General features: G+C 41.7%; 1 protein-coding gene across 4 annotated transcripts in view; it reads right to left on the reverse strand.

The window, feature by feature from the left end:
• Positions 1 to 26,625, reverse strand: part of Rbpms (RNA binding protein, mRNA processing factor) — a 180,729-nt gene that overhangs the window by 60,493 nt on the left and 93,611 nt on the right. For all 4 annotated transcript variants that reach the window (XM_029565285.1, XM_008836893.2, XM_029565286.1 and 1 more), the window contains exons 3-4: positions 25,688 to 25,726; positions 24,408 to 24,470 (exon numbers count right to left, since the gene is read on the reverse strand). In XM_029565285.1, the coding sequence (XP_029421145.1) occupies positions 24,408 to 24,470; positions 25,688 to 25,726 (102 nt within the window). The remainder of the gene's footprint in view (positions 1 to 24,407; positions 24,471 to 25,687; positions 25,727 to 26,625) is intronic.

A 26,625-nucleotide genomic window follows, 5' to 3' on the forward strand; every position in this document is an offset into this window, starting at 1 on the left:
TTTTTTTTTAATTTCTGAATAATATTCCACTGTATGTACAAATAACCACAATTTAACAACCTTTCATCAGTTAATTGGGTTATTTCAACTTAAAAATATATTTTTCACATTTATTTTGTATGTGAGTGCACACATATGGCATATATAAAGGTCAGAGACACTTAAAATGAGGTTTTTATTTCTTTTTCTTTCTTTCCTTTTCTCCTTCTCCTTCTTCTTTTGTGAGACAGCCTAGAACTCATTATGAAGACCAGGCTGGTTTGAACTCAGAAATCCGCCTGCCTCTGTCTTCAGTGGGATTACAGGCATGCATACCACCATTCCCGGCCAAGGGAACAAGTTTTTGTATGAACATGTTTTTATTTCTTGGGAGAACTGTATCATGGGATAATTCTATGTTAACTTCCCTGAAGAATGGTCAACTGTTTTCTAAAGTTGTTAGACCGTTTCAGGCCCATACCAATGTCTGAGCACACCAATTTCCCCACATCCCTGCCAAATACTCACTCTTGCCTGCCTTTATTTTAGCTACAGTAGTGTGAGGTGGTACCTCACTATGGTTCTGATTCACATACCTCTGTGCTGTTAGAATTCAAAACATCTTATACTGAGGATTAAGAATAAAGGTCTTCTACTATTTTCAAAGAGCATTTTGGTCACAAGAAGAGGAAATATCCTGGGGACAAGGCTTTTGAAAATAAATGAAGTTGAAAGAATTGGATTTTACTTTTAGAAATTAAAAACAAGAGTTAGAATAACCTATAAGCTGTTTTCTGAAAGTTGTTGATAGTCATTTCCATCAGAAACCAACAGGTAAATTTCTGTAAACTTTACAGGTGTGCTGAGATCTCACAGGGCCTGAAACAGATTCATAAGTTTTTAGTATTATCAGCTTTCTCTTCTGCAAGCATCATTAGACAGATTAGAAACAGATTCTGGACAAAGTTTATATAAAACTCTCCCTCAGGGTCTGTTAAAACAACCTTTTCATCCAGCTGAGCCTTAAACACTGAATGATAGGGCTTGGACAAACCCCTCTGACTCAACAACTACAGGGGAGTGGGTGGGACTCATTCAGAGACAATAGCCTGGAGTTTAAAGGAAGAACAGTCCATTACACACAAATAATACAGGAAATGAAAGGGATAAAAAAAAAAAAGTCAATGCTACAATTACAATTTTTTTCTTCCATTTCAATAATTTCTGAAAAGGAATTAGAAATGCTTTCTTACTTAATAAACTTATCATTGTGTCATGTGAAAACTTGTTTTAACATTTTTAGTTTTGGTTTTGGTCTCACTGTGTATATGGCTTTGGCTGGCCTGGAACTGACTATATAGGCCAGGCTGGCTTCAAACTCATAGAGATCCTCCTGCCTCTGTCTCCCAAGTCCTGGGATTGAAGGTGTGTGCCACCACGCCAGGCGTGCTATAACAATTTTTAGAAGTGTTCGTTGCAGAATGAGGCTAGGGGAGAAGAGGTCTGGGTTCTCTGCTGATAAGTACTAGATGGTTATCTAGTCAAAGTGTGAAATTCACAGAATTCTAGTGCTGTGAATTCAATGACTTCCTAATGTAGTGTGCTCTCAGGACTCTTCATTGCCTTGCTTCTGAACTCTTTAAGAAGGGTTGGAGATCTGGAGGGTTGGGGAAAGCTGTTTGACTAAAGATCACCTGGCTTTAAGTAGGAGGAGGTAAGAATAATAGACTTAGAGAGACACAGGACAAGCCCACAGGCTAAGAAATGCTTCATCTGGGGGCTGAAGGAGAGTGCCTGTCCATCACGCACAAGGCCTTGGGTTCAATCCCCAGTAAGAGGTAGAAGGTGATGTGTTAGTCTCATTTTAACCATCAAGAGCCTCTGCTACACAGATGAAGAAATAAAACCCAGACACATGAGATAATCCACTTATATTCCCCGGTAAGCATTGGTAGAATCCATACTAGAAATGAAATTTCTGCTTCTGACTGGAATATGATTTTTTGCTTTACAAAGACCATACTGTTCTCAGATAGTAATCAAGGCTGCTGTTCAGTTTCCATTACGCTGAAACCTAGGTAGATGCAGGTTCCAGCAAAGAATGAACAAGGAGGGAAGAATCCGGTAGGTGTAAACTGTATTTCATACTTTTCCTAAATAAGGATATTGCTTGCAGAAACATCAGGACTGTTAATATAACTGTGTGCTGCTGGGTCACTGCCTGTTGAGAAACTATAGCAGACCCTGTTCTTTTTCCAAGTGCTTGCCCTGGCTTCACCTCAAAATAATCTGATTTAATGCTCACTGTCCCCCTAGCTTGAGTCAAACTCATTTGACAACATTTGTCCTTCATTCGTAAGATATTGTTATACTTCAAGACACCTCCTTCCAAGAGCTGTCTTAATGGTACACACAGCAGCTGTGTGACCCATGGATTGGGCCAACACAGGGCTATGAATCCAGGCACAGCGTCTTGTAAACAGAAGGTCATTAGATACCTGTATATTCTTTTTCTTTTTAATCCTTGAATGAAAAAATTAGTTTCTTTGCTGATGTTCCTTTTAAAAAGTAAAATGTCATGTTGCTTTTAAGATTTTAGTGACAGAAATGAGCATTATTTCATAGCTAATCTAGACTGTTCCCAGTTTAGCCCTCATTTCCACCTCTGACAGTATTTCTAACAAGCTAAGGTTTCTGAGCGCTACAGTACAACGAACTTGCCCATGATGGAAGGCTAATCTCATCCCTCATTAACTACTGGGGTCTGATGGCATTTCCTAGTGACCAGGCCATTTCCTTAAATGCTGTGCACACTCAGCTTTGCTTTCATACATGTGAATGAAATGGCACTCACAATCACAGCCCTCTATCACTAAGCCAAATGACTATGGTGCAACCTAAATCTACTAAGGATGCATCTCTCTCTCTCTCTCTCTCTCTCTCTCTCTCTCTCTCTCTCTCTCTCTCTTGTTTAGTCTTTTTGAGACAGGGTCTCCCTGTAGGCCCAGCTGTCCTGGAACTTACTATGTTGACCAGGCTGGCCTTGAACTCAAAAGATCCGCCTGCCTCCGCCTCCCGAGTGCTGGGATTTATTAAAGGCATGCACCACCACGCCCAGCAGATGCTCATCTCTTAACAATAAAACAAAGAAACTCTCATAGCTGTCCAAGGTTGATGGTCTTGATTAACTCCTTTCTACTCTCTAGCCAGGAGTAGTGAAGAAATCAATGCTCCTGGAACACCATCAACTGTAGTTAATTATAGTGACAATTATAAAAGGGACACCTCAAGTCTAGGTCACAAACAACTCTTTGGAGCCTCCCTATGAGCAAGAAGTTTACACTGTAAATTATGGGTGTGGGCTTTGGAGTCTAAGGCTGCCTGGAATCAAATACTGTCTTTCACTGCTGACCTCCTTTATTCCTGGTTTATTAGCTATAAATTGGAAATGAGAACAGCCCATGTCACAGGGTTTACTGTGAAGAATAACCGAGTCCTTGCGAATGGTTAGATTAATACTCAGCTCATGACAGATAAACACAGACTCCCTGTTGCCCAGTGCTTATCAGCCGTAGAGCTACTCCTCCACCACAAAGCTTCTTCCTTTCCCTTCCTTCCCTCCCCTCTTCATCTTTTCTCCAAGTTCCCAGGAGTTCTCTCTCCTGCCTTTCTGGAGAGGTGCGTCTATCACTTGTAGATACAAAGGATGACACTCACACTGGGGTCTGAAATTCCCAGCTAGCAGGAAGCAGCAGGGTCCCTGCCTCGGTGGCTACCTAATCTACTGTAACGTAGTTTAAGAACTCTTTCAGTCCATGTGGTCTTGCTTTGCAGCCTCATTTCTGCTGGTTCACAGTCCGAGCTGCTCCTGAAGGCCTGGATGCTAACTACAGAGACTGGGTCCTTTTGTGGTTTGGAGGTATCAGAGTCTTCATCAAATGTGACGATCTTTGCCAGCTAAATTGATTTATTTTCTACCAGCGCACATTTTCTTTCTGTTAGCCAGTCACCCCTGTGTACACAACCAAGCCCAGGGAGAATCTGCTTTGTATAGGATGACTATAAAGTCATGACAGGGTCTTTGAAGAAACTATAAACTCAATCTTTAACATGTCAACACAATCAGAGTCAAACAGAGTTTATTTTCCAGAGGTTGAGAGGGCATGAGTGTTTGAACTTTTGCCTCTATGTTCTCAAACTATCCTGAAAAGAATGATTGAAAGACCTGTACCCTGACAGTGATGGGAAGGAGCTGTGTACAAGCCAAATACAGCCAGCCAGCTACCCATCAAAGAGGAGTTTTTACAGCCTGGCTTTGAAATAGATATTACACAAAAGAAACACAGGCCAGAGTGCGATGGTACTGTTAGCTCAGTGTTCCTGATGGGAACATTTCACTCCAAGGACTCTGAAGGTAAACAGGGGTGACTGCTCTGGAAGGGACACATGTATCTTGGATATCACAAAATGCAAAAGCTGTCCTCAACCTACAGCCTCACTGTTGGGACAATATACCTAAGCACCTCCCCTTCCCCTGAATATGAAGGCAGGCTTTCTCCTGGTAATTGACCTGAGAGTGTGGCTCAGTTAGTGGAGCATGTAGGAAGCCCTGGGAATGATTACCAGGCCTCCATTAACCCAGTGTGGTAGTATATGCCTACAGTCATAGCATTCAGAGGTGGAGGTAGAAGGACAAGATGGCCAAGGTCAGTCATAGCTACACAGAGAGATGACTAGTACCCTGTCTCAAAAAACAAAACAAAGCCCGGAATGTGTGCTAGGTGTGTGGCTCAGTGGTAGATACCTGCTAAGTACTCAGTCCTAGGTTCAAGCCACAGATCAAAAAATAAAGTTTTGATTCTCTGTCTGATAACTGTAGGGTGATATGGAGCATTCTTTTTTTCTTTCCGTTAAATATTTAGTATTTTTTTTTTAATGTGTATAAGTGTTATGCCTGAAGTGCACCCATGTCGTGCAATGCCCATGGAGGACAGAAGAGGCTGTTGGATCCCCTGGAACTGGAGTTATGGACAGTTGTTAGCTGCCATGTGGGTGCTGGGATTCGAATCTCTGGTCTTCTGCAAGAACAGTCAGTGTTCTTAACTGCTGAGCCATCTCTCCAGCCCCTCCTCTTTTTAAATTATTATTTTATGTGTATGTGTGTATTGGCTGCATGTAGGTAAGTGCACCTGTGTTGTGCAATGCCCACATTGGTCAGAAGAGGCTGTCGGATCCCCTGGGACTGGAGTTATGGACAGTTGTTAGCTGCCATGTGGGTGCTGGGATTCGAACCTGGGTCTTCTGTAAGACCAGTCAGTGTTCTTAACCACTGAGCCATCTCTCCAGCTCCTGGAGCATTCTTTTGAATAAATTTTTTCAGTGGTCCACATGTGCTTCATGTTGACCAAAGACACAAGACTTGTGGTAAAGAAGGGATTCAGTGGGAGGCTGATGGGGATAAGAGTGGGTAATGGCCAGTGGGGGATGGAAATACTCTCCACCCCATACGGTTCACCTTTGTAAAGCTCAGCTTATAAGCTTCAATCAGTCTTGCTCTTAGCCAGTCTTTATTACTGAACCATGACAGTCAAGAAACTATGGCTTTGGTCCTACAGTATAGCTGATGAAAAGTCAAGAGAACATATGTGCAAATTCGCTGTGTATTACAACTTAAAAACAAGACTAAGGCAGGGATGATGGCTAAGTGGATAAGGGCCACTTTGCCACAGATTCTGACAACCCAAGTTCCATCCCCCAAACCCACACGGTAGAAAGAAAACAGTGACCCCTACAATTTTACACCTGTGCCATGCCACATGTGCATACCTTCTCTCCCCCGCCAATACATAAATAATTTTTTAAAAAGTTTGGGCTGGGTGTGGTGGAACACACCTTTTAACCCCAGCACTTGGGAGATGGACAGACGGATCTCTGAGATTGAGGGCAGCCTGGTCTAGCTGGGCCTACAGAAAGAACCTGTCTCAAAACAAAGAAACCCCAAAAACAGAATTTTTGAGACAGATTTCCACTATGTAGCTCTGGCTGTCTTAAACTAACAGAGATCCACTTGCCTCTGCCTCCTGAGTGCTAGGGTTAAAGCTGTGGGCCACCACATGCAGCACCTTAAAAAAAAAAAAAAAAGATGAAGCCTTTTTTTTTTTTTAAATGAAAACTAGCACAAATTTATTTCCCTGTCAATTATAAATGTAAGACTGGCTGAAGGCCAGGCATGGTGGTATGAGCCTTTAATCCCAGCATTCGGGAGGCAGAGGCAGGCGGATCTCTGTGAGTGAGTTCCAGGCCAGCCTGGTCTACATAGCAAGTTCCAGGCTAGCTGGGGCTACAGGGAGACCCTGTCTCAGAAAGACAAGAAAAAAGAAAGAAAAAAAAAAAAGATTGGCTTAAATTTCTCTACCAAGTGATGGCAAATTGAGAGCATCACTATCCTCCACAAAGGCCATGTATGCGCGTTCACATACCTTGTCCAGGACAGCTGGGGCTACAGTGAGACCCTGTCTCAAAAAGGCAAAAACAACAACAACAAAAACCCACAAAGCCAAAGCCCAGGGATACTCTGGGAAGGAATGAAATTCAAAATACTAATTTTATATGAAATTAATAACTATATAAGTATTTTAAAGAGATAAGCATTTTTGAAAGATAAAAAAAGTAACTGATGTTAAGGCTGTTTTAAGAATGGTGTCAACTCTTCATGGAAATGATGACGTCTTCTAATTACTGAAAATGAGGTCTATCTAATTTTGCATCTAATATGTATTATGTTCATACCAAGCAAAACAAGACAATGGACCTGGGTATGTATGAAAGTGCTTTATAAATGTAAAGATATGTACATTGACTAACTGCAATATATAGTCTCACAATTATAAAAATCAACTGTAAGTGTGCCCATGTCTACAGCTGGAAAACCACATGAAGAATGTAAAGTAGGCAGGCAAGAAAATGTATTTAACACGCTCCTCTCTCAGCGCTGCCTGAGCGCTTGTTAGGCTTTGAGGACCTATCTTAACTTTCTATGCTAAGGATCATTCTGTAAAATTTGAGTTTTTATTAGTGGCTGGTGTAAGACCTTTCTGAAGCTGTTTTTAAAAGCTTTCCATTTAAAGATCAGACATGGGCCACAATGGGCCTTCATATATTTTTACAGGCCTGCTTCTGCTGCCCAGTTTTCTAGCAGTGAACACCCCGACTTCCAAAAGGACTAGTGAAGAATCCCACACTAGGTGCACCACCAGGTCTCTTTAATGTTAAGTAGGTTAAATGCCAAAGGGAAGAAAATGTGTGAGTTCCCCTTCTTACTTCCACTGCATACACAGTAGAAATGCAGACAAAGGAAAGGTCACGGTACACGTCCAAAGTTCAAAATATTTTTATTTTTATGCCCTCAACTTCACTAAGGATAAAAATCAGTGCCATCTATACTAAATTATTTCTTCATCCTCATTTACTGGTAACAATACAGACAAGTTATCCATGGTGAGGTGAGAGGTGGGGAATCGCTGAAGGAATACACTACAGAAACCAAAGGGGTAGAGTTTACACCTTAAATTCTTTCTTCCTTTTTTTTTTTTTTAAGACAGGGTCTCACTATGTATCCCTGACCAGCCTGGAACTCTATGTAAAACAGTCTGGCCATGAACTCAGATATCTGCTTGCCGCTACCTCCTGGGTGCTGAGATTAGGTGTGTATCACCATTCTGGGTCTCCTTTCTTTCTTTTTTAAATTAATGATAAGAGTCTCATGTACCCCACGCTGGCCCTATGTGGCGGAGGATGACCAGAGGGCTGGGAATATAGGTTTATGCAGTGCTCGGGTTCGAACCCAGGGTTTTGTGAACACTAGGTAAGCACTCTATATCCCTGGCCTAAATGTTTTCTTCTTTAAATGCTGGGGGTGGGGGCTGGAGAGATGGCTCAATGGTTAAGAATACTGGCTCTTCTTGCAGAAGACCCGGGTTCAAATCCCAGCACCCACATGGCAGCTAACAACTGTTCATAATTCCAGTCCCAGGGGACTCAACAGCCTCTTCTGACCTCTGTGGACATTGCACAACATGAGGTGCACTTACCTACATGCAGGCAATACAGGCATACACATAAAATTAAAAAACCAATTAAATTAAATTAAAAAAATTAAATGCTGGGGGTGGAGCCCAGAGCTTTGCATATGCAAGGCCAGAGCTTCACCAATGACGTACACCTCCAGTTCCTTAAAACTAACTTTTTTTTGGGGGGGGGGTCTTTTTTGAGACAGGGTCTCTCTGTAGCCCCAGCTGGCCTGGAACTCATTATGTAGACCAGGCTGGCCTTGAACTCACAGAGATCCACCTGCCTCTGCCGGGATTTAAAAACTATTTTATTTATGGGGCAGGAGAGATGGCTCAGTGGTTAAGAGTACTGACTGCTCTTATAAAAATAATAATAAAAACTATTATATAAAAAAATATTTTTGTGTGTGTGTAAGAGTGTATTGCCTACATGTATATAAGTGTACCTGTGCTGTGCAATGCCAACAGAGGTCAGAAGAGGGCGTCAGATCCCCTGGAATTAGAGTTACAGATGGTTGTTAGCCATCATGTGGGTGCTGGGAATTGAACCCAGGTCCTCTGCAAGAGCAGTCAGTGCTCTTAACCACTAAGCTATCTTTCCAACCGCCTTAAAACAATTTTTAAACCTCAAAAAGTTGGGTGTGGCGGCGAATGCCTTTAATCCCAACACTTGGCAGGAAGAGGCAGGCAGATCTCTGTAAGCTCTACCTAGCGAGTTCCAGGTTCTAGGTCAGCTGGGGCTACAGGGAAACCCTGCTTTAAAAAAAAGAAACAAAAACAAAAACAACAACAACAAAAGAATCAAACAAACCCCCCAAAACCATTTTTAAACCTCTAGCACAAACCATAGTATGGCTCATAAGCTTATTCCAGTCAAGAATTTAGAGCTTCAGCCCAAGTTAGTTTTGAAAATAACGTAAACAACAGAGTCCAGACTGGACGGTCACCGCACAACGCTACCTGTTTTCCACAAGAAGGCAAAAAGGACCTCACAAGCAAGTTAAATCAGGGCCCTTCCTCCACTTAGCAGCAGCACTGAAAGATGCCTAGTGACTAGTTACTTACTAGTGACATGGCAGAGCTGAGGCTAAAGTCCCCCTCCCTGAAAAAAAAAAAAAAAACCCAGAGATTGTCCAAACAAACTCAGAAGTCAGAAATTTCTCCAGCAGTTAAAAAGGAAAGGATGTAGCCGGGCGTGGTGGTGCACACCTGTAGTCCCAGCACTTGGGAGGCAGAGGCAGGTGGATCTCTATGAGTTCAAGGCCAGCCTGGTCTTCATAGTGAGTTCCAGGACAGCTGGGGCTACAGGGAGACCCTGTCTCAAAAAGACAAAAAGAAAAGGATGTAAAGAGACACTCAGCTGTAGTTTGACATGAACAAAGACCCACAGTGTTAATGAAGAAGATTAAGTAGATATATTAGTTTGGTTTAGAATATTTTACAGGACTGACAATCAAGAACAATACTGACACTACCTCAAAGAGCTCCAGGAAGGAAAGGCGAACTGACTTGCAATGAGCTATGTCATGTTCACAATACTCTTAACTCTATGGAATTTGGAGTTCCACAGAAGTTATTTTTAAGCCATTCTGTAGGAAAGGGTACTTTAGAACGAATACCAGACTTTGTGAAGGTTATCCATATCACCAACAATTGGTGTTTCTTCCATATTGAATGCCAGTACCCATAAAAACACTCATTTAATTTGGTCCTCTTACCCTTTGAGGTAGGAATTATCAACCACATATTTCAGGAAAGAAACTAAGGATTAAAGAGACCCAAATTATGAAGTGGTAGAGCAGGGGTTGGGGATTTAGCTCAGTGGTAGGGGCTTGCCTAGCAAGCTCAAGGCCCTGGGTTTCAGTCCTCAGCTCCTTGGGAGAGGGGGGGCAGTGGTAGAGCTTGACTATAAACAAAGGCTGATTGTGACACTTTCAAAAGTGCTTGAAAAGAAGGTATACTTGGGGCTACGGTGTGGTTCAGTGGTAGAGTACATGCCTCGAAAGAAAGAGGCCCTGAGTTAAGCCCCAATTGGGTCCTTTTGTCTTCAAGTCCCTCTCTGCTAGACCCCATTTAGGCTCAGAGATATGTACCCTTCTCTGGTTGCAAATTCTAACAATGTTATGCATAATCAAACTATTCTAACATACCAAATATGAAATATGCTTTGTAATCAGCAATTAACTTTTTTTGTTGTTTTGGGATTTGTTTGTTTTGCCTTAACTCAGAGAGATCCCTCTGCTTCTGCCTCCTGAGCTCTGGGGTTAAAGGTGTGCACCATCATGCTGGGCTCACATCTTTTAACTTTGAAGATAACTTTAGAGTTATCTTTATTAAATTCTTAGGAATTTAATGAAGACAGCAAAGAAGTCAAACATGGTGGCTCACGGCTGTAACTCGAACACTCAGAAATACTGGCACAAATTCCAGGCCTGAGCTCCAGAATGAGACCCAAACTCAACAAAAGATGTGCCGAAAAGCTGGAGAGAAGATCCTTCCTGCTGTGGGCACTTGCCTTCAGGAGTTTTGCCATTTGGGTAGCATTCTAAGACGTCTTCTACAACCCGGTTATGAGCTTTTTACACAGAAGTAGATCATGACTGGTTATGTATAAAGCTCTTTCATCTGGAAATCATGACATTTGTCTTCTAAGTGAATATCAAGGTTCTATAAGAAATTATGCTGTACTGTTTTGTGTGGGATTGTATTTTATTCCTATTTTTCGAAATATGTGCAGAAATACTACCTTTATAACTCTGTTCCTTTATTATATCTATCTTTTCTATCTAAACTTTCATATTCCTTATTAAGTTTTAAAATTTACTCTTTTATCTGTGTATTCACTTGTTGACATCTTATTTACAGTTAATAAAAGGGAAACATCAATTCATAGACTCGAAAAGCAAGAGAAACAGTAGTTACCAGTTTATGACAGAAATTTTCTACTCAACTGCTGTTCTGAGGAAATTTTTTTGATTTCTTAACATAAAAACAACCTTAATAATAACTTGCCATAAAACAAAAAAAATATTTTAGATTCTCTTATACAATGTCTGGGTTACTCAAGGTGTGATCACCTTATTTCTTCAAAATGTTCTTTTACCAAAAAAAAAAAAAATTTTTTTTTGGTCTTTTTGAGACAGAGTCTCCCTGTAGCCCCAAGCTGGACTGGAACTCACTATGGAGACCAGGTTGGCTTTGAACTCCCAGAGATCCGCCTTCCTTTGCCTCCCAAGTGCTTGTGCCACCACGCCAAGCCTTTTATTGAAATTTAACAATACATTTTTAGATTTTATTCTAGTCTTTTAAGAATAGACTGTTTTGGGCTGGAGAGATGGCTCAGCAGTTAAGAACAGTGGTTGTCTTGCAGAAGACCCAGGTTTGAATCCCAGCACCCACATGGCAGCTAACAACTATCTGTAACTCCAGTTCCAGGGGAGCCTATGGCCTCTTCTGTCCTCTATGCATGACAGAGGTCATTGCATGACATGGGTGCACTTACCTACAGGCAATACACACATACACATTAAAAAAAAAAAAAAAAAAGAATAGACTTTTTCAGCCTTCACAGTAAACAGTCTAATCATAATCACTTTTTTTCTCTTTCTTTGTGTGTGTGTGTGGTGTAATATATAAGCATGTGTGTGTGTTTATCAGAGGAGGACACCTGGAGTCCTGCTCTATCACTTTCCACCTTATTCCTCTGAGACAAAGGCTCTCACTGAGCCTGGAGCTAGGCTGGCAGCCAGCAAACCCTAGTGATCCTCCTGTTTCCTCTTTCATACAAAGTACTGGGTTTAGAAGCATAGGTACAATCATGGTCAGCCTTTTGTGTGGGTTCTGGGGATATGGACTTAGGTCCCTATGTGTACAACAAATACTTTATCCACTGAGCAATCTCCACAGACCTTTACTTTCCTTTTCAAGGTCTATGCAACCCAGGTTGACCTTGAACTTCTAATCCTCCTGGCTCCTAAGTGCTACATTACAGATGTGTGCCACCACACTAGCTGAGTCAAGTTTGGTAGAATTCAGTTTTATTTTTAGTCCTTCTATTCTTACATTTACTAAACATTAGATAGATATTTCCATATTCTAGAGATGTTTGCTTTCTTCTTGATTACTTACTTGCATGTAAGAAAACTTTTCTGACTCTGTCTTGAAACAAAGAAATCTTTTTTTTTTTTTTTGAGACAGGGTCTCCCTGTAGCCCCAGCTGGCCTGGAACTCACTCTGTAGACCAGGCTGGACTCGAACTCAGAGATCCACCTGCCTTTGCCTCCCAAGTGCTGGGATTAAAGGTGTGTGCCACCATGCCTTGCTGAAACAAAGAAACCTTTACAGAGGGCTAGTGTTAGAATTCTGTAGTACAACACTGTGGAAGGTGCTGGGTTCAATCCCCAACACTAAATAAATAGTAGTCATGTAAGATATTAATTGCTTGAAAGTATTTATTTAGTAAGAAAATCTTGCAATTGTTAAGAAAATACTTCATTTTGGGTATGTTAGCAACAATGATCTGTTAAAACAAATTATTCCTCTTTGAAGGGGACAACATCTACTCCATGCCTCAAGATTTTTTAAAAAGGTCTAATTCATACCAATTGCTTGTCTAAGACCACAAGTGCAGATTCTTATAGATTATCAGGAACATTAAGTTAAGCATCTGTGTGAAATGGAGCTCTGACAATCCTAGTCATTATGATAGGCTGACCATTCACTAAAAGGTAAAAAAGAACAACATAGTGACTTAAGGTGATAAATGCAATATTCTGTTGAAAAATAAGTAATGTGGCACTCAGGAAGCAGAGGGAGGCCAATCTCTGTGAGATCAAGGCCAACCTGGTCTACATAATGAGTTCCAGGTTAGCTGGGGCTGCAGGGAGACCCTGTCTCAAAAAGACAAAAAAGTAATGTGGAAGCTGGAGAGATGTCTCAGTGGTTGAGAGCACTTTCTGCTCTTGCAGAGGACCTGGGTTCAGTTCCCAGCACCCTCATGACAGCTCATAACTATCTGTATCTTAAGTTCTAGGGGATCTGGTGCTCTCTGTTGTCTTCCTTGGGCACTAGGCATGCACATAATACACATACATACATGCAGGTAAAATACTCATACACATAAAAATGAATAAAATATTTTTAAAAAATGTGGGGGTTGGAGAGGTGGCTCAGCAGTTAAGAACACTGATTACTCTAGCAGAGAAGCCAGATTTGATTCCCAGCACAAACACAGTGGCTAATAACCATCCATAACTCCAGTTCCAGGGGATCTGACACCCTCTTCTGACCTGCTTGGGCATTGCACAACACATGTGCACTTATATACAAGCAAGCAATATACTCATACATAAAATAAAAACAAAACTGGGCATGGTGGTGCATACCTTTGATCCTAGCAAGTGGGGTGGGTCCAGGAGGGTGGAGGTGTGGGGAGGTAGGCAGATCTCTCTGAGTTCAAAGCCAACATGGTCTACATAGTGAGCTCCAGGCCAGCTAGAGGTACAAGGAGATCCTGTCTCAAAAAGATCAAAATAATAATAATAAATGAATAAATAAAAAAATTTTTTTTTTGTCTTTTTGAAGCAGGGTCTCCCTGTAGCCCCAGCTGTCCTGGAACTCACTATGTAGATCAGGCTGGCTTTGAACTCACAGGGATCCACCTGCCTCTGCCTCCCAAGTGCTGGGACTACAGGTGTGCTCCACTGCGTCGGCTATAAAATATTTTTTAAAATAAACAAATAAATGTGGGTGGCTTACAGAATCAAGACTTTCTGGGGCTGAAGAGATGGCTCAGTGGTTAAGAGCACTGACTGCTCTTGCTGAGGACCCGGGTTTGATTTGCAGCACCCACATGGTGGCTACAAACCATCCTTAACTGCAGTTCCAGGGGACTCCAAAGCCCTCTTCTGACCTCCGCAGCATTGCACGACATGGGTGCCCTCACATACATGCAAACAATAACTCATACACATAAAATAAAAATAATTTCTTTTAAAAAAAGGACTTTCTGGCTCTAAAGCAGCTCCTAACAATTTATTGACTCTTTGCCTGCCTTGTTCCACAAGGACTACATTTTGTATTGACATTTATAATAAAGGGAATAGATTCTCAGCATTTTCTGAACTATTTAAAGAACCTTGGAGCAAGATTAAACAAGATTTCTTTAAAAAAAATTTATTATTTATTTTATGTGTATGAATGTTATGCCTATGTGTATGTAAGTGAACCCATGTCATGCAATGCCTGCAGAGGACAGAAGAGGGTGTCAGACCTCTGGAACTGGAGTTATGGACAGTTGTTAGCCTCCATGTGGGTGCTGGAATTTGAACCTGGGTCTTCTGCAAGAACAGCCAGTGCTCTGAGCCATCTCTTCAGCCCTTTCTTTTTTGTAAATGTAGTTAAAATAGATCCCCCACACAGCTACATGGTACATGATTATCAGCTTTGTCTACAGAAAAAGTTTAGATTTCCATGTACAAGCACATCTGAATAAACACCAGTAGGTGTACAAGAGCCCGTGGGTCTTCCTGCCTATTGCCCATAAAAGGACAAGTCCAATATTTCTGTTGTTCCTTCTTCTGAGCCACATCTTCCATCTTCCCAATGGATGCTTAAGAAATCCAAGTAATGCATTTTTCTTAAGGTAAAGAGAAGCACTGGGTGTTTAACAAATTTCATACTTAAGTAAAATGCATCATTTATTTTTTCCAGCATAACACTGATTAAGACAGGGTCTTGGGCTACACAGTAAGATTGTGCTTCGGCCTCAGTTTCCCAAGAGACTGCAGACATGAACCACCATACCCAGCACTTATCAGCATAGCTTTTAAATTGTTAGGTTTTCCTAGTGAACTTTTTTTTTTTTTTGGTCTTTTTGAGACAGGGTCTCCCTGTAGCTCCAGCTGTCCTGGAACTCACTATGTAGACCAGGCTGGCCTTGAATTCAGAGAGATCGGCCTGCCTCTGCCTCCCAAGTGCTGGGACTAAAGGCGTGCACTACCACGCCCAGCTTTCCTAGTGAACTTAAAAAATATATATATTTATTATTTTTCTTTTATGTGTATGAGTATATTGCCTGCATGTATGTAAGTGCACCCGTGTCATGCAATGCCTATGGAGGACCGAAGAGGCCATCAGATCCCCTGGAACTGGAGTTACAGTTGTTAATTGCTATGTGGGTGTTGGGATATCGAACCCAGGTCTTCTGCAAGAACAGTCAGTGTTCTTAACCACTGAGCCATCTCTCCAGCCCCTCTAGTGAACTTTTAAAACAACTCCAAAATGCAATCCTTAGTGCATTTTCTGTTTCGTTGTTTTTAACTGTATTTGGCTTCTGAGTCATTTTTGGTGGTTTTTTTGTTGTTGTTGTTTTTGTCTTCTTGAGACAGGGTCTCCTTGTAGCCCCAGCTGTCCTGGAACTCACTATGTAGACCAGGCTGGCCTTGAACTCAAAAAGATCCACTTGCCTCTGCCTCCCAAGTGCTGGGATTAAAGGCGTGTGCCACCATGTCCAGCGCCTGGCTTGGTGGTTTGTTTTTTATGATAAACTTTTCTCAAAATAGGAAGGCAGGGGCTGAATTGAGCACATTTCTTTTAATTTCATCATTATTATTATCATCATTATTAGTGTGTATGTGTAGGACAACATTCTAAATTCAGTTTTCTCTGTCTACCAAGGGTTCAAGGGCTTAAACTCTGGTCATCAGGCTTACACAGTAAGAGATTTTACCTGCTGAGCCATTTCACTGGCCCTTGGGCTATTTTTCAAGCACACTGTTGAAGAAAAGAGAAGGGTTCAACAGCTCTACATCAAGGGGCTCTACAGCGGTATAGGCTTAGCCCCCAACCCTGTGATGTCAAATGGCTGCTTTAAACTCTCTAAACCAGCCAGGTGTGGTGGCATACACCTTTAGTCCCAGCACTTGGGGGGCAGGGGCAGGCGGATCTCTGTTGAGTTCAAGGCCAGCCTGGTCTACATAGTAAGTTCCAGGCTAGCTGGGGCTACAGGGAGACCCTGTCTCAAAAAGACCAAAAAAAAAAAAAAAAAAAAAATCCCAAACCAAAACAAAAAAAAACTTTCTAAGCCAAGATTAAGCAGTTATAAACAGATTTAACAGATAAACAGTGGGTCAGGCTCATGATCTCATCTGGCAGTCCTGCGTATTTCCTATCCAAAAGTCCCAGCTGGGTTCTCATTAACTGGGGCCTCTTCAACCACCTTGAGCAATAGGCTTAAGAGAAACTAAGAGAGAAAATTTCAAAACTGATAAGAAACATACTGACACGGTGCCTAGTGGGGGTAGGAGGGCTGAGACAGGCCATCTGGATACTTGCATTTGTGAAAGTTTTGTTTAGTGGAAATAATTGACCTAACTTTCAAGCTGTATAAATATTAAGATCAAAAGTCCTAACTTGCACAGCTGTCAGGAAAGCCTGTGATACAGGAAGCAGAGACTGACATGCAGGTATCTAACTAAAGCCAAAAGACCTTTTTCTGTGGCCAGTGATTGTCTCTATTACCTTAAGAGTTGGTACCAGTATTTGATGACTCCCTCTTTAGGCTAGGAAAGTACTTCATTGCATAAGGGAATTTAAGAGCATTGCCAAATCTTTCTGCTTAGCAGTTTCCCTTTAACACCATAAAACCAAGAAAGATTTCAATTTATAGATGAAGAATCTGACACAGGATGATGAAGGAATGAAAAATTCACCTTAAGTTAATGGAAATTATGTGGAAAGCTGGAGTCACTGTGGATAAATAAGTGGTGTTTCCTTGAATAATACCAAGGACGGGAGAAGATGAAACGTTATCTGGATTATACAAGGTTTTCTTTGCAATACGTGGAACTATCGAGTGCTTTCTGAACAGATTTTGTTACAAATTTAAACTTCCAAAATTCTGTTTTTTACTATACTATTGCATGTATGTATGTACGTGCACCACATGCATGCCTGGTGCCCACAGAGGACAGAAGAGGGCAACTGAACCACTGGAACTGGAGTTACAGGTGGTTGTGAGCCACCATACAAGTGCTGGGAACCAAACCTGGGTCCTTTGCAAGATCAAGTGCTCTTAACCTCTGACCCATTTCTCCAGACCCTACGCTACACTATTGCACCAATAAATAATTCAAAACTTAGGTTTTTCCCCTTCAGTTATTTATTAACAGATAAAACATACTGTTCAAGGGTAACCTGGTTCTATTAATTAGATCTGCCATCATAGAATTGGTACTAGTCTCTATTAAAGAACATTTAAAGTCACATGGGATTCAAAAGGAACTCAAACCTCCCAATGAAGTCAGTGAAAAGCAATTATCTAGGTGGTCAAGAAGGGTAAACACAGTGACCTGAGTTTGAGTCCTGGGTCCCACATGGTAGAAGGAGACAACTGGCTCCTGCAAATTAGTCTCTGACCTCCACATGACACCTACATGTACATGATAAATAAATGTAGTAAGAAGTTTAACCAAAATAATCAATAACACCTCTAGGATAGTTATTAAGTCGGGTAGCACTCTCATGCAATTACACTGAGAAGGTAGAATGGTGCAATCACTATGGAAACCTGACAATTACTTAAAACACTAAACACATAACCCCAAAATTCCACACCTAGGTAGAAATGCAAAGGAACAGCAACAGGGGCTTAACATACCTGTAATGGCAATGTTTACTCTAATAGTCAAAAGGTAAAAACAACCTAATGTCCATCATCAGATGAATAATCAATTAATCCATGTACAATGGAATATTTTCCAGCCATAAAAAGAAGTTACAGAGCTGGCAATACAGGTGTGTGGTGGCATGGGAGAGGCCCCTCAGTTTGATCCCCAGCACTACTATCTATCTACCACCACCACCAAAAAAAATCTAAGAATATCTCAACATGAAAGAGAAACATTTCAATATTGAGAATGAGAAAATTCATACAGCCACAAAATAGAGTAGAGGTTACCAGGGGCTAAGAGCAAGACAGAATGAAGACATATTGCCTAATGGTTTCAGAGTTTTCCCTTGAGTTAATGAACTATTTTAGGAAATAGTAGTGATAATTGCACAACTTGGTGGGTAAAATTAATGACTCTAAATTATATCCTTATAAACTGTTCAGATAGTACTTTTAACATATTTTACCACATAAAAATATTTAGTAATGTTGCTGGGTGTGGTGGCACACGCTTTTAATCTCAGCACTTGGGAGGCAGAGGCAAGTGGATCTCTGTGAGTTCGAGGTCAGCCTGGTCTACATAGTGAGATCCAGGACAGCTGGGGCTACAGGGAGACCCGTTCGAAAAAAGAAAAAAAAAAGAACTATACTGAAATAATTCACATACCATACAATTCAGTGGTTTTGTTTACATAACTACTTTTTTTTTTTTTGGTCTTTTTGAGACTGGTCTCCCAGTAGCCCCAGCTGGCCTGGAACTCACTATGTAGACCAGGCCGGCCTTGAACTCACAGAGATCCGTCTGCCTCTGCCTCCCAAGTGTTGGGACTACAGGCATGTGCCTGTATAGTTCTTTTAAAGAAAAAAAAAAACATACTGTCAATAATTAGATCCACATAGATCAATGAATACAGTCTGAGGGTTAGCAAAATACTGCATTAGCTGAATAACGGTGAGGTGTAAAAGCAATTTGCAGTAATCTAGTTAAGCTGACTACACCAGACTGCTCTAGTTCTGATATAACCAATGTCTATGTGAAAACCTACTTAAAATCTATTTTAAATATTTTATTTATCATTTTTATATGTACGAGTATACTGCCTGCATGTATGTGAGTGCACTTGTGTTGTACAATGCTGCGGAGGTCAGAATAGAGCTTCGGAGTCCCCTGGAACTGGAGTTAAGGATGAATCGTAGCCGCCATGTGGGTGCTGGGAATCGAACCCTGGTCCTCTGCAAAAGCAATCAGTGTTCTTAACCGCTGACCCATCTCTCCAGCCCCTTAAAATCTATTTTAAATGAAAGAGATACCAAGTAACTGGCATGTACATAAAGACAAGCCTTAGAGTGCTTTATGAGCAATTTCTAACACCTGTGTGAGATAATGCCTGTTCTGGAACCGTACTAAGCAGTGACCACACTTAAGCTGTTGTTCCAAAGTGTTAACTGCAAAACACTCTTATTTATGAAGCCAGGAATTCTACCAGGCCAGCAGTGTGACGGTGGGGTCTCACAGTTGCAGGAGTTTCCTGCAACGGCACCCCACATCTGCTCTGGGCTTCAAACTTGTGCTGGTTCTTCCTGTGCTTGTTTTCAAAATCTCCACAAATCAGTTTTCACTAAATCAGCTAACTTTAGACCATCAGTGTATTTACCTTCCAAAAATATAAACAAATCCCACATGTAATTTGATACTAATTATCTCTTTCCTCAATTTTCAAGGAAAGAAATGTACAGAAATAACAAATGTGTCAAAGGCCAAAGAATGGCCTAGATATTTTGCTGTCATCTTAAAGAAAGGACGAGTTTTTTAATCAAGTAACTAAGGGAACGGTAAGTAACATGAAGGGAACTCTAGGTTTGGATTCTTCTTAGCCTGATTTGGGAGCTTTTGCTATAAAATAAAATATCCTCTTTTCATTTTAGGAGATTTGAACAACCTCCACTAACAGCTTGGTGGCCACCATGACATAAGCATGTCTTCCCAAAAGACTGTCTCATTGACTGATGCTCAGCACAAACGTGGCAGAAAAACAAACGGATTTTAAAACCACTCATTTGCAGAAGACTGACGTTAATTACTGAACCAAAGAGTCACCAAGATAGAGAATAACAAGAAAAAAGTCTCCAAACACGGAGACGGTTCGTGACACCGTCAACTATTCTGTATAGACTTTCTAGATCAAGGTTTACGTTTCTCAACAGTGGAATAAAACAACAAAATATTACAACATTTAACTGTTCCCCAAGGAATCTGAGGAAATGCTTTGAAGAGAAGCCGGGACAAACGACTCAAGAAGGGGAGTTTTGTCATGGCTCTGGGGAGTGTACGGAGTTTCTGAACTTGGCACTTCAAAAGATGGTCCTGAAAAGCTCCCAATGGGTGGGCTCCTAGAAAAGGTAAATATTAGTACATCAGTAAGTACATTACCTTGACCAGGCCCATTTTCTCTGCAGAGCAAGATAACCCAAGCTCCATGGTCACATACTAAACTCTACTATGACCATTTGTCCTGGACAATGGGAACTAAGTAATCCATTCCTGTCACCAGGAATTATGTAGTGACAAGCCATGGCAGAACAAGCAGCATCCTGCTGCGTGAAGCACAGGCCAGATATGTAGGAATCTGGCTTTGTGTCAGCTCCAAGTTGCATCTCTATGCTATCCTTGCTGAAGCACTCACTCTCTTTAGGTCTGTTTCCCTAACTATAATGCTGGGGATATTTCTAAGGTGCACAGGAACTCAAATATATAAATAAATAAATTTTTTTATTTACTTATTTTGTGCATATGAGTGTATTGCCTGCATGTGTTTGAGTGCACCCGTGTTGTGCAATGCCTGCAGAGGCCAAAAGTGGGTGTCAGATCCCCTGGAACCAGAGTTATGGACAGTTGTTGGCTGCCATGTGGGTGCTGGGATTCAAACATTGGCAAGAACAGCTAGTGTTCTTAACCACTAAGCCATCTCTCCAGCCCCGGAACTCAAATATATTACATACAAAAATCAAGAAAGAGCTCAGCTAATGCCATGCACTCACAAAGTCAGTGCTGAGCAGCAGAAAGACCAGGTTCATTGCTCCCCATGTGAACACAGAGCTCCCTTAGATCTATAGAACTAGACTGGGTGCTGGATAGTTTCAGTTCTCAACTTGACACACCTGGGAAGAGGGGAAACTCAATTGGGAAATAACCTCTATCAGACTGTCCCATAGGCATGTCTGTGAGGCATTTTCTTGACTGTTGAGTGATGTACGAAGGCCCAGACTAGTGTGCCTAGTGCTACCCGTAGGCAGGTGGGTCCTGGGTTATATAAAAAAGTAGGCTGAGCACAGGCTAGAGGGAGCAAAGCAGTAAGTGTTCCTCAGTTGTCTCTGCTTCAGATCCTGCCTCCAGGTTCCTCCCTTCGCTTCCTTTGATGATGGATTACAACCTGCAAGTCAAATAAACTCTCCCCACCCCACCCCCAAGTTGCTTTTGGTCATGGTGTTTAGTTTATCACAGCAACAAAAACCTAACAAATAATACAGATTGCTATTATTTGGGGTTCTTAGCAATCAACAAGCATGATTAGGGGACAGGATGCACTGCCACAAGGCTTGCTGCCACTGAGAAGGAAGGAGAGCTGGGCACAAGGAGATTAATAACTCATATAATTTAACCAGACCTTAGCATCAGAAAGCACAGCGGCCAAGGGCTAGGCGACATGGGGGAAAATGGAAAGCCCTCGAGCACCAACAGAAATTGAAATTATATTTGTTGTATTCTACTTGGTATGGTGAGGAAGGATCACAGATTTTGACTATCATCACATGTTAAAACAATAAACTTCATTTATTAAAAGCAAAAGTCAACTTCCTGTACCAGATAGTTTCAGTTGTCAACTTGACCGACCTGGGTGGAGGGAACTTTACTGAGGAATTACCTCCATTGGACTGGCCTGTGGCCATGTCTGTGGGGCATTTTCTTGATTATTGAGTGCTGTGGGAGGGCCAGACTACTGTAGGTGGTGCCACCCCTGGGCAGGTGGTCCTGTATTGAATGAGAATGCAGACTGAGCACAGGCCAGGGGAGCAAGCCAGGGTTCATCCACGGTCTCTGCTCAGGTTCCTGCCCTGAGTTCCTGCCCTGGCTTCCCTGGATGATGAACTGGGAGATGTAAGAGAAAATAAACCCTTTCCTCCCCAATTTGGTTTTGATCAGTGTTTTTATCACAGCAATAGAAAGAAACTAAAGCACTCCCTAAGTCAGTGCCATCTTTATAGACACACCAGAAATAAGGTGAGGTAAGGAGACCCCATTTTGCCAAGAGCTTCAACAGATACTACTTCCTTTACAAGAACAAAGAAGCCAGTTTTAAAGCAGCCAGAATATTCTAGCATTTGGACAATTTCTGCCTAGTTAGGTGTATTTACAGCTGAAACAGAACTTAAGAGTTTTAGTTTAGAATTTGGTTATACTGAGAATATTTTGCTTGTGTCACTATACGGTGCAAATGACAGAATATGCTTTCCGTGGAGCGGGCAACTGAATCAGGACCTTGTACACACTATGCAAACCCTCTGCCACTGAACGCTCCATAACATAATTTTAGTGTTAAGATCTTCAGTGATGTACTGTGCCTTGCAAAGCTGGTATTCAGTACTGGTTCATGCACTGTTCCACACAGGCAGTTACTCTGACCAGAGGTCATTTACCCAATGCAGAAAAACTTTAGAGTTCTGAAAGATCCTGGAAGCCTAAGATATTCATTCCCATGTGCTTTACACAGAGGGCATACTTTTTTTTTTTTTGGTTTCAAATTCAAAAATTCTTTCAAGACTGTGTCACAACATCATTGTGCTGAGTAAACATTCAAATGAACACTTTCCCTGGGACCTCTGAGTCAGAGGATCTGGTCTACCCACATACAGCCTTTTAGGTCTGCTCAGGAGCAGCTGTCAGAGAGCTACAGGTACCATAACAACTCTAAGACAGCGATAAGTTCCCAGAAGCCTATACATAGAGGCACATTTGCCTGCCTGTTAGGAAGAATCCTTCATACACCAAGTTGCTTAGGTCTACTGCCTGGGGCACACTACAGTCAGGCCTCATTGAAAAATCCTCATCTAAGGACCATTTTCAGCAGCTAATACTAAATTCAGCACCCTTCCACCTTCAATTGGCTTCATTTCCTTGAGTTGTTCTTGTTTTTCAGCAGAATAAAAATGGAAAATATTTACTAAAGGAACGGTGGTAAAAGCTACAAAGTATATAGCAGACAAGATGCCTGCAGAGTAAATGTCATGCAGGAACCTCTGCTCAATTACAACCGACTGTATTTTAATTGATTATAACACAGAATGCCTTGAGAAAGCTTTATCTGCAAAGTTTGAATCAATCGGAATAAAGAATCATGTTTAAACAAGAAAACAGAGTCACAGAGCTAAAAGGTAAATACGATGAAATAAAAAAAAGTCAAGATTGAGCTATTTATTCTTGGCTTCACTGCTCGGAGCACAATGATGGCTGGGCTATCATCTGAATCTCTGGTGTAGAAGACGAGAAGAGCCACACAACACCGACTGAGGTGACGGAGACAAATTAGAACAAGACCAGCATCAACTGATATTTTGAGTATTTCAGCAAGGTTGCCAGAGAAAGGCAAAGTGTTAATGATCTGTCCATCTGATATTAATTCATGGAGAAAGCTCTCAGAGGCCTAATTAAATTGATAAATCCTTTTCTGGTAGACTTGAGCAGTCAAGCCCATTTCTTCTGCAGTCACCCTGGATAACCTGTTACCTGGGTAACAACAATTCTTTTCTCTTTCTTTCTTTTGCAGTACTGGGGATTGAAGTCAGGGCCTTTGCATGCTAGGCAAGTGCTTGCCCACTAAGCTACATCCACAGGTTTGGGGTTCTTGTGGAATTTTTTTTAGGGGGGGTGGGAGTGGGAGACAGGGTCTCATGCAGCACACAGCTGTCCTCAAATTCTGATCCTCTTCTGTCTAAGTCCTGCATTCTGGGATTACAGGCCTGCATCACCACACTGGGTTTTATTTATGCTGTGCTAGAGATCAATCCTAGGGCTTTGTGCATGCTAGACAAGCACTCTATATCAACTGAGCTACACCCCCAGTTCTGCAGCAAAGATATTCTAAAGAGAGACAGACTCTTGTGCCTCTCTCCTTAGTTATCAGACCAATTAGACATAAGACCCCAAGACACTGGAATTTCCCGTCAAGTCTAGCCTAGGAAGAAAAGGGCTGGGTCTTTTGTCCCAACAGAGGAGTTTGTCCCCCAGAACGAGACTTCATACAGTGCTGACCATCTGCAAGATAGACAGGAACCTAGGATGCCAATGAAGGGCAGGATCACAGCTTGAGCAGCTAGCTATGTAACCTCCTGCCCCCTACCTATTTAAACCTAGACTTCATGTCAGAGTCCCGAAGATGGAGCCATAGTCTCTTTACGTGTTCCTCTTGCCAGTGCGGCGACACTGAATAGATCTCTTTTCTCTGCTTTTCACTATCACGTGTCTCTTTAGTTGGCATGCTGGGGCCAAGAGCCCAGCTTGTTAACACTGCCAGAGCCCAGGCTTTGACCCTAGCACTGCAGCCATTCTTCATCTGACTTCCGATCCAATGAGGGTCTACAGTTTCCCATCACCTACTAAATGCCCTACAATCACATCATTGGGGCACACTTACATTTAAAGCGTTCTTTGCAGCTTCTGCTTCTGAGCGACTGTCAAAACTGACGAAACCTACGGGCTGAGGAGAGAAAGAGAAGCATGAAGGAAAACCCAGGGATATCTGTCTTCTGGGTCAAGGGCGATGCATAGCTGAAGAACAAAGTCAAGAAATGACCTCATTCAAGGCCAGCCTGATCTACACAGTGAGTTCCAGGACAGCTGGGGCTACAGGGAGAACCTGTCTCAAAAGACCAAAAAGAAATGACCTCAGACAGTGGGTAGCAGGAAGAGTCCATCCCAAAGGATCAGGACCGTGGCTTAACCAAATTTCTAACAGGAGTCAGAAGGATGGTGAGGGTGGTTCTTCAAGGGCACATCCAGGAATTTAGGAAATCATTTTTTAAAAAAGGAAAAAAAAATTTCAGAGGTGGTTGCAAGGTGAGCAGCAATGAACGAGGGACAGAGGAAATTTGGGTTGGAAAGGCTCTACTTTTCTAAATCAAATTCACTGTACCTCAGTTTCTCCATTTTTTAAAATGGAAAGAGAACCCAATTACCTTTGGGTACACTGTAAGTGCAAGGAATATAGTGACACAATGGTCAAAGCACTATCTCTATTCTCACTGCATGACCAAAATGAACATTTCCATCTCATCCCACATCCCAAGGGATTGCCCCCCGCCCCCCCGCAAAGAACACAGTACTTGTGTTTAATTAGGCATGTAATTGTTCAGAATAAACTGGCCATGCTTCCCCTGGATTGCTCAGTGCAACAGGATGCCTGCAAGTTAGTTCATCTGAAGTTGACTGAGAAATGAGTGCGCCAAGTGTTTAGCTTAAAAGATAAAAAGCATTTAGCCAATCTCCAAGAAGCTCAAAAGAACTCTGGGACCACTGGTCACCACCTCCACAGGTCCCTTCTGCACTTCATTCTGTAGCTGGGACTGTCTGTGGCTTTTAATGGTTTGATAGATAGTATGCTTCTTCACCATCTAATGCTCATATCAACTGAAAAATATTTCTGTTTAACCTCATAAAAAGTCACTGGAAAAGAATTGTCAATGTATGTGAATCTGGATAACAATCTCCTTTGGAAAAAACCCAAATTAGTCTCAATAATGGGAGGCACTGTGTTTGCCTCTCTGAGCTTCAAACATCCTACCTGTAGACTATGAGATTTTATGCCTGTAGCATTTTCCTGTACCAATTCCCAATCAATTTCACTTTTAAGGTGAAAACACATAAATCCTAGTTTTCTAAAAAAGACTGTTAGGCTTAAAAGCTCGAAATTCTTACCTGTTTAGATGTGAGTTTTATAAGAGAACCCTCATAGCCCTGAAAATAAAAAAGAACCAAGTTTAGACAAAAAAAAAAAAAAAGCAATTATAGTGCCATCTTCCTCAAGTAAAATGAGTCATTGATGACTGCTGACTATGAAGAATCTTCTCAGAAATGCCTCTGAGTTATCTGGGAAACCATTACAGACACATATAGACACACATACCACACAAAGGGCTAGGGGCACAGCTCAGTGTAGAGTGCCTGCCTAGCATGCACAAAACTGCGGGTTTAGCTCCTAACACTGCAAAACAAAACAGAACAACCACGTCAAAACTACCAGAGTCTAATTTGTGTCTCCACATGTCCTTCAGTGTGGGTCCATCCACTGGAGCCTGGTTAACCCACCAAGAGTCCCATACCTGAAAGAGACTCTCTGCCTCTCCCAGCATATAATAAAGCACATTAAATTGGGGGGGGGGGTCAGCCAGGTGTGGTGGCGCATGCCTTTAGTCCCAGCAGAGGCAGGCAGATCTCTGTGAGTTCAAGGCCAGTCTCTATCTCAAAAAGATCCTCCCCCCAAAAAACCCAAAAACCCAAACCTTAAGAAAATTAAAAGTGAGTTCATAGGTAAGATGATCTAGTTAAGTATCGTTGAATACTACAATCCAATAGCCACATAAGCTTCAGGTAAGTTCCAGATTTTTCCTTTTGTTCCCCAATACAAAAAGCATTAATAGCTCCTTGCCATTTCCGAAGCAGATAATGACATTTTATTATAATTTTCCTAGTCCCTCCTTGAAAAAGACTGTTCTGAATAAAAAGCACAATAAAATGTGAGAAGTATATTTCAAAAGATGATGGTACGAGTTCAAGCCATTTGGGAGGGCATGCAGGGACTGAACCCAAGGGCCTTGTACATACTAGGCAAGCACTTGTCTACTGAGTGATATAAC

Source organism: Nannospalax galili, unplaced genomic scaffold (assembly GCF_000622305.1).
Source record: "Nannospalax galili isolate Female #2095 unplaced genomic scaffold, S.galili_v1.0 scaffold2038, whole genome shotgun sequence".
NCBI classification, from domain to species: domain Eukaryota; kingdom Metazoa; phylum Chordata; class Mammalia; order Rodentia; family Spalacidae; genus Nannospalax; species Nannospalax galili.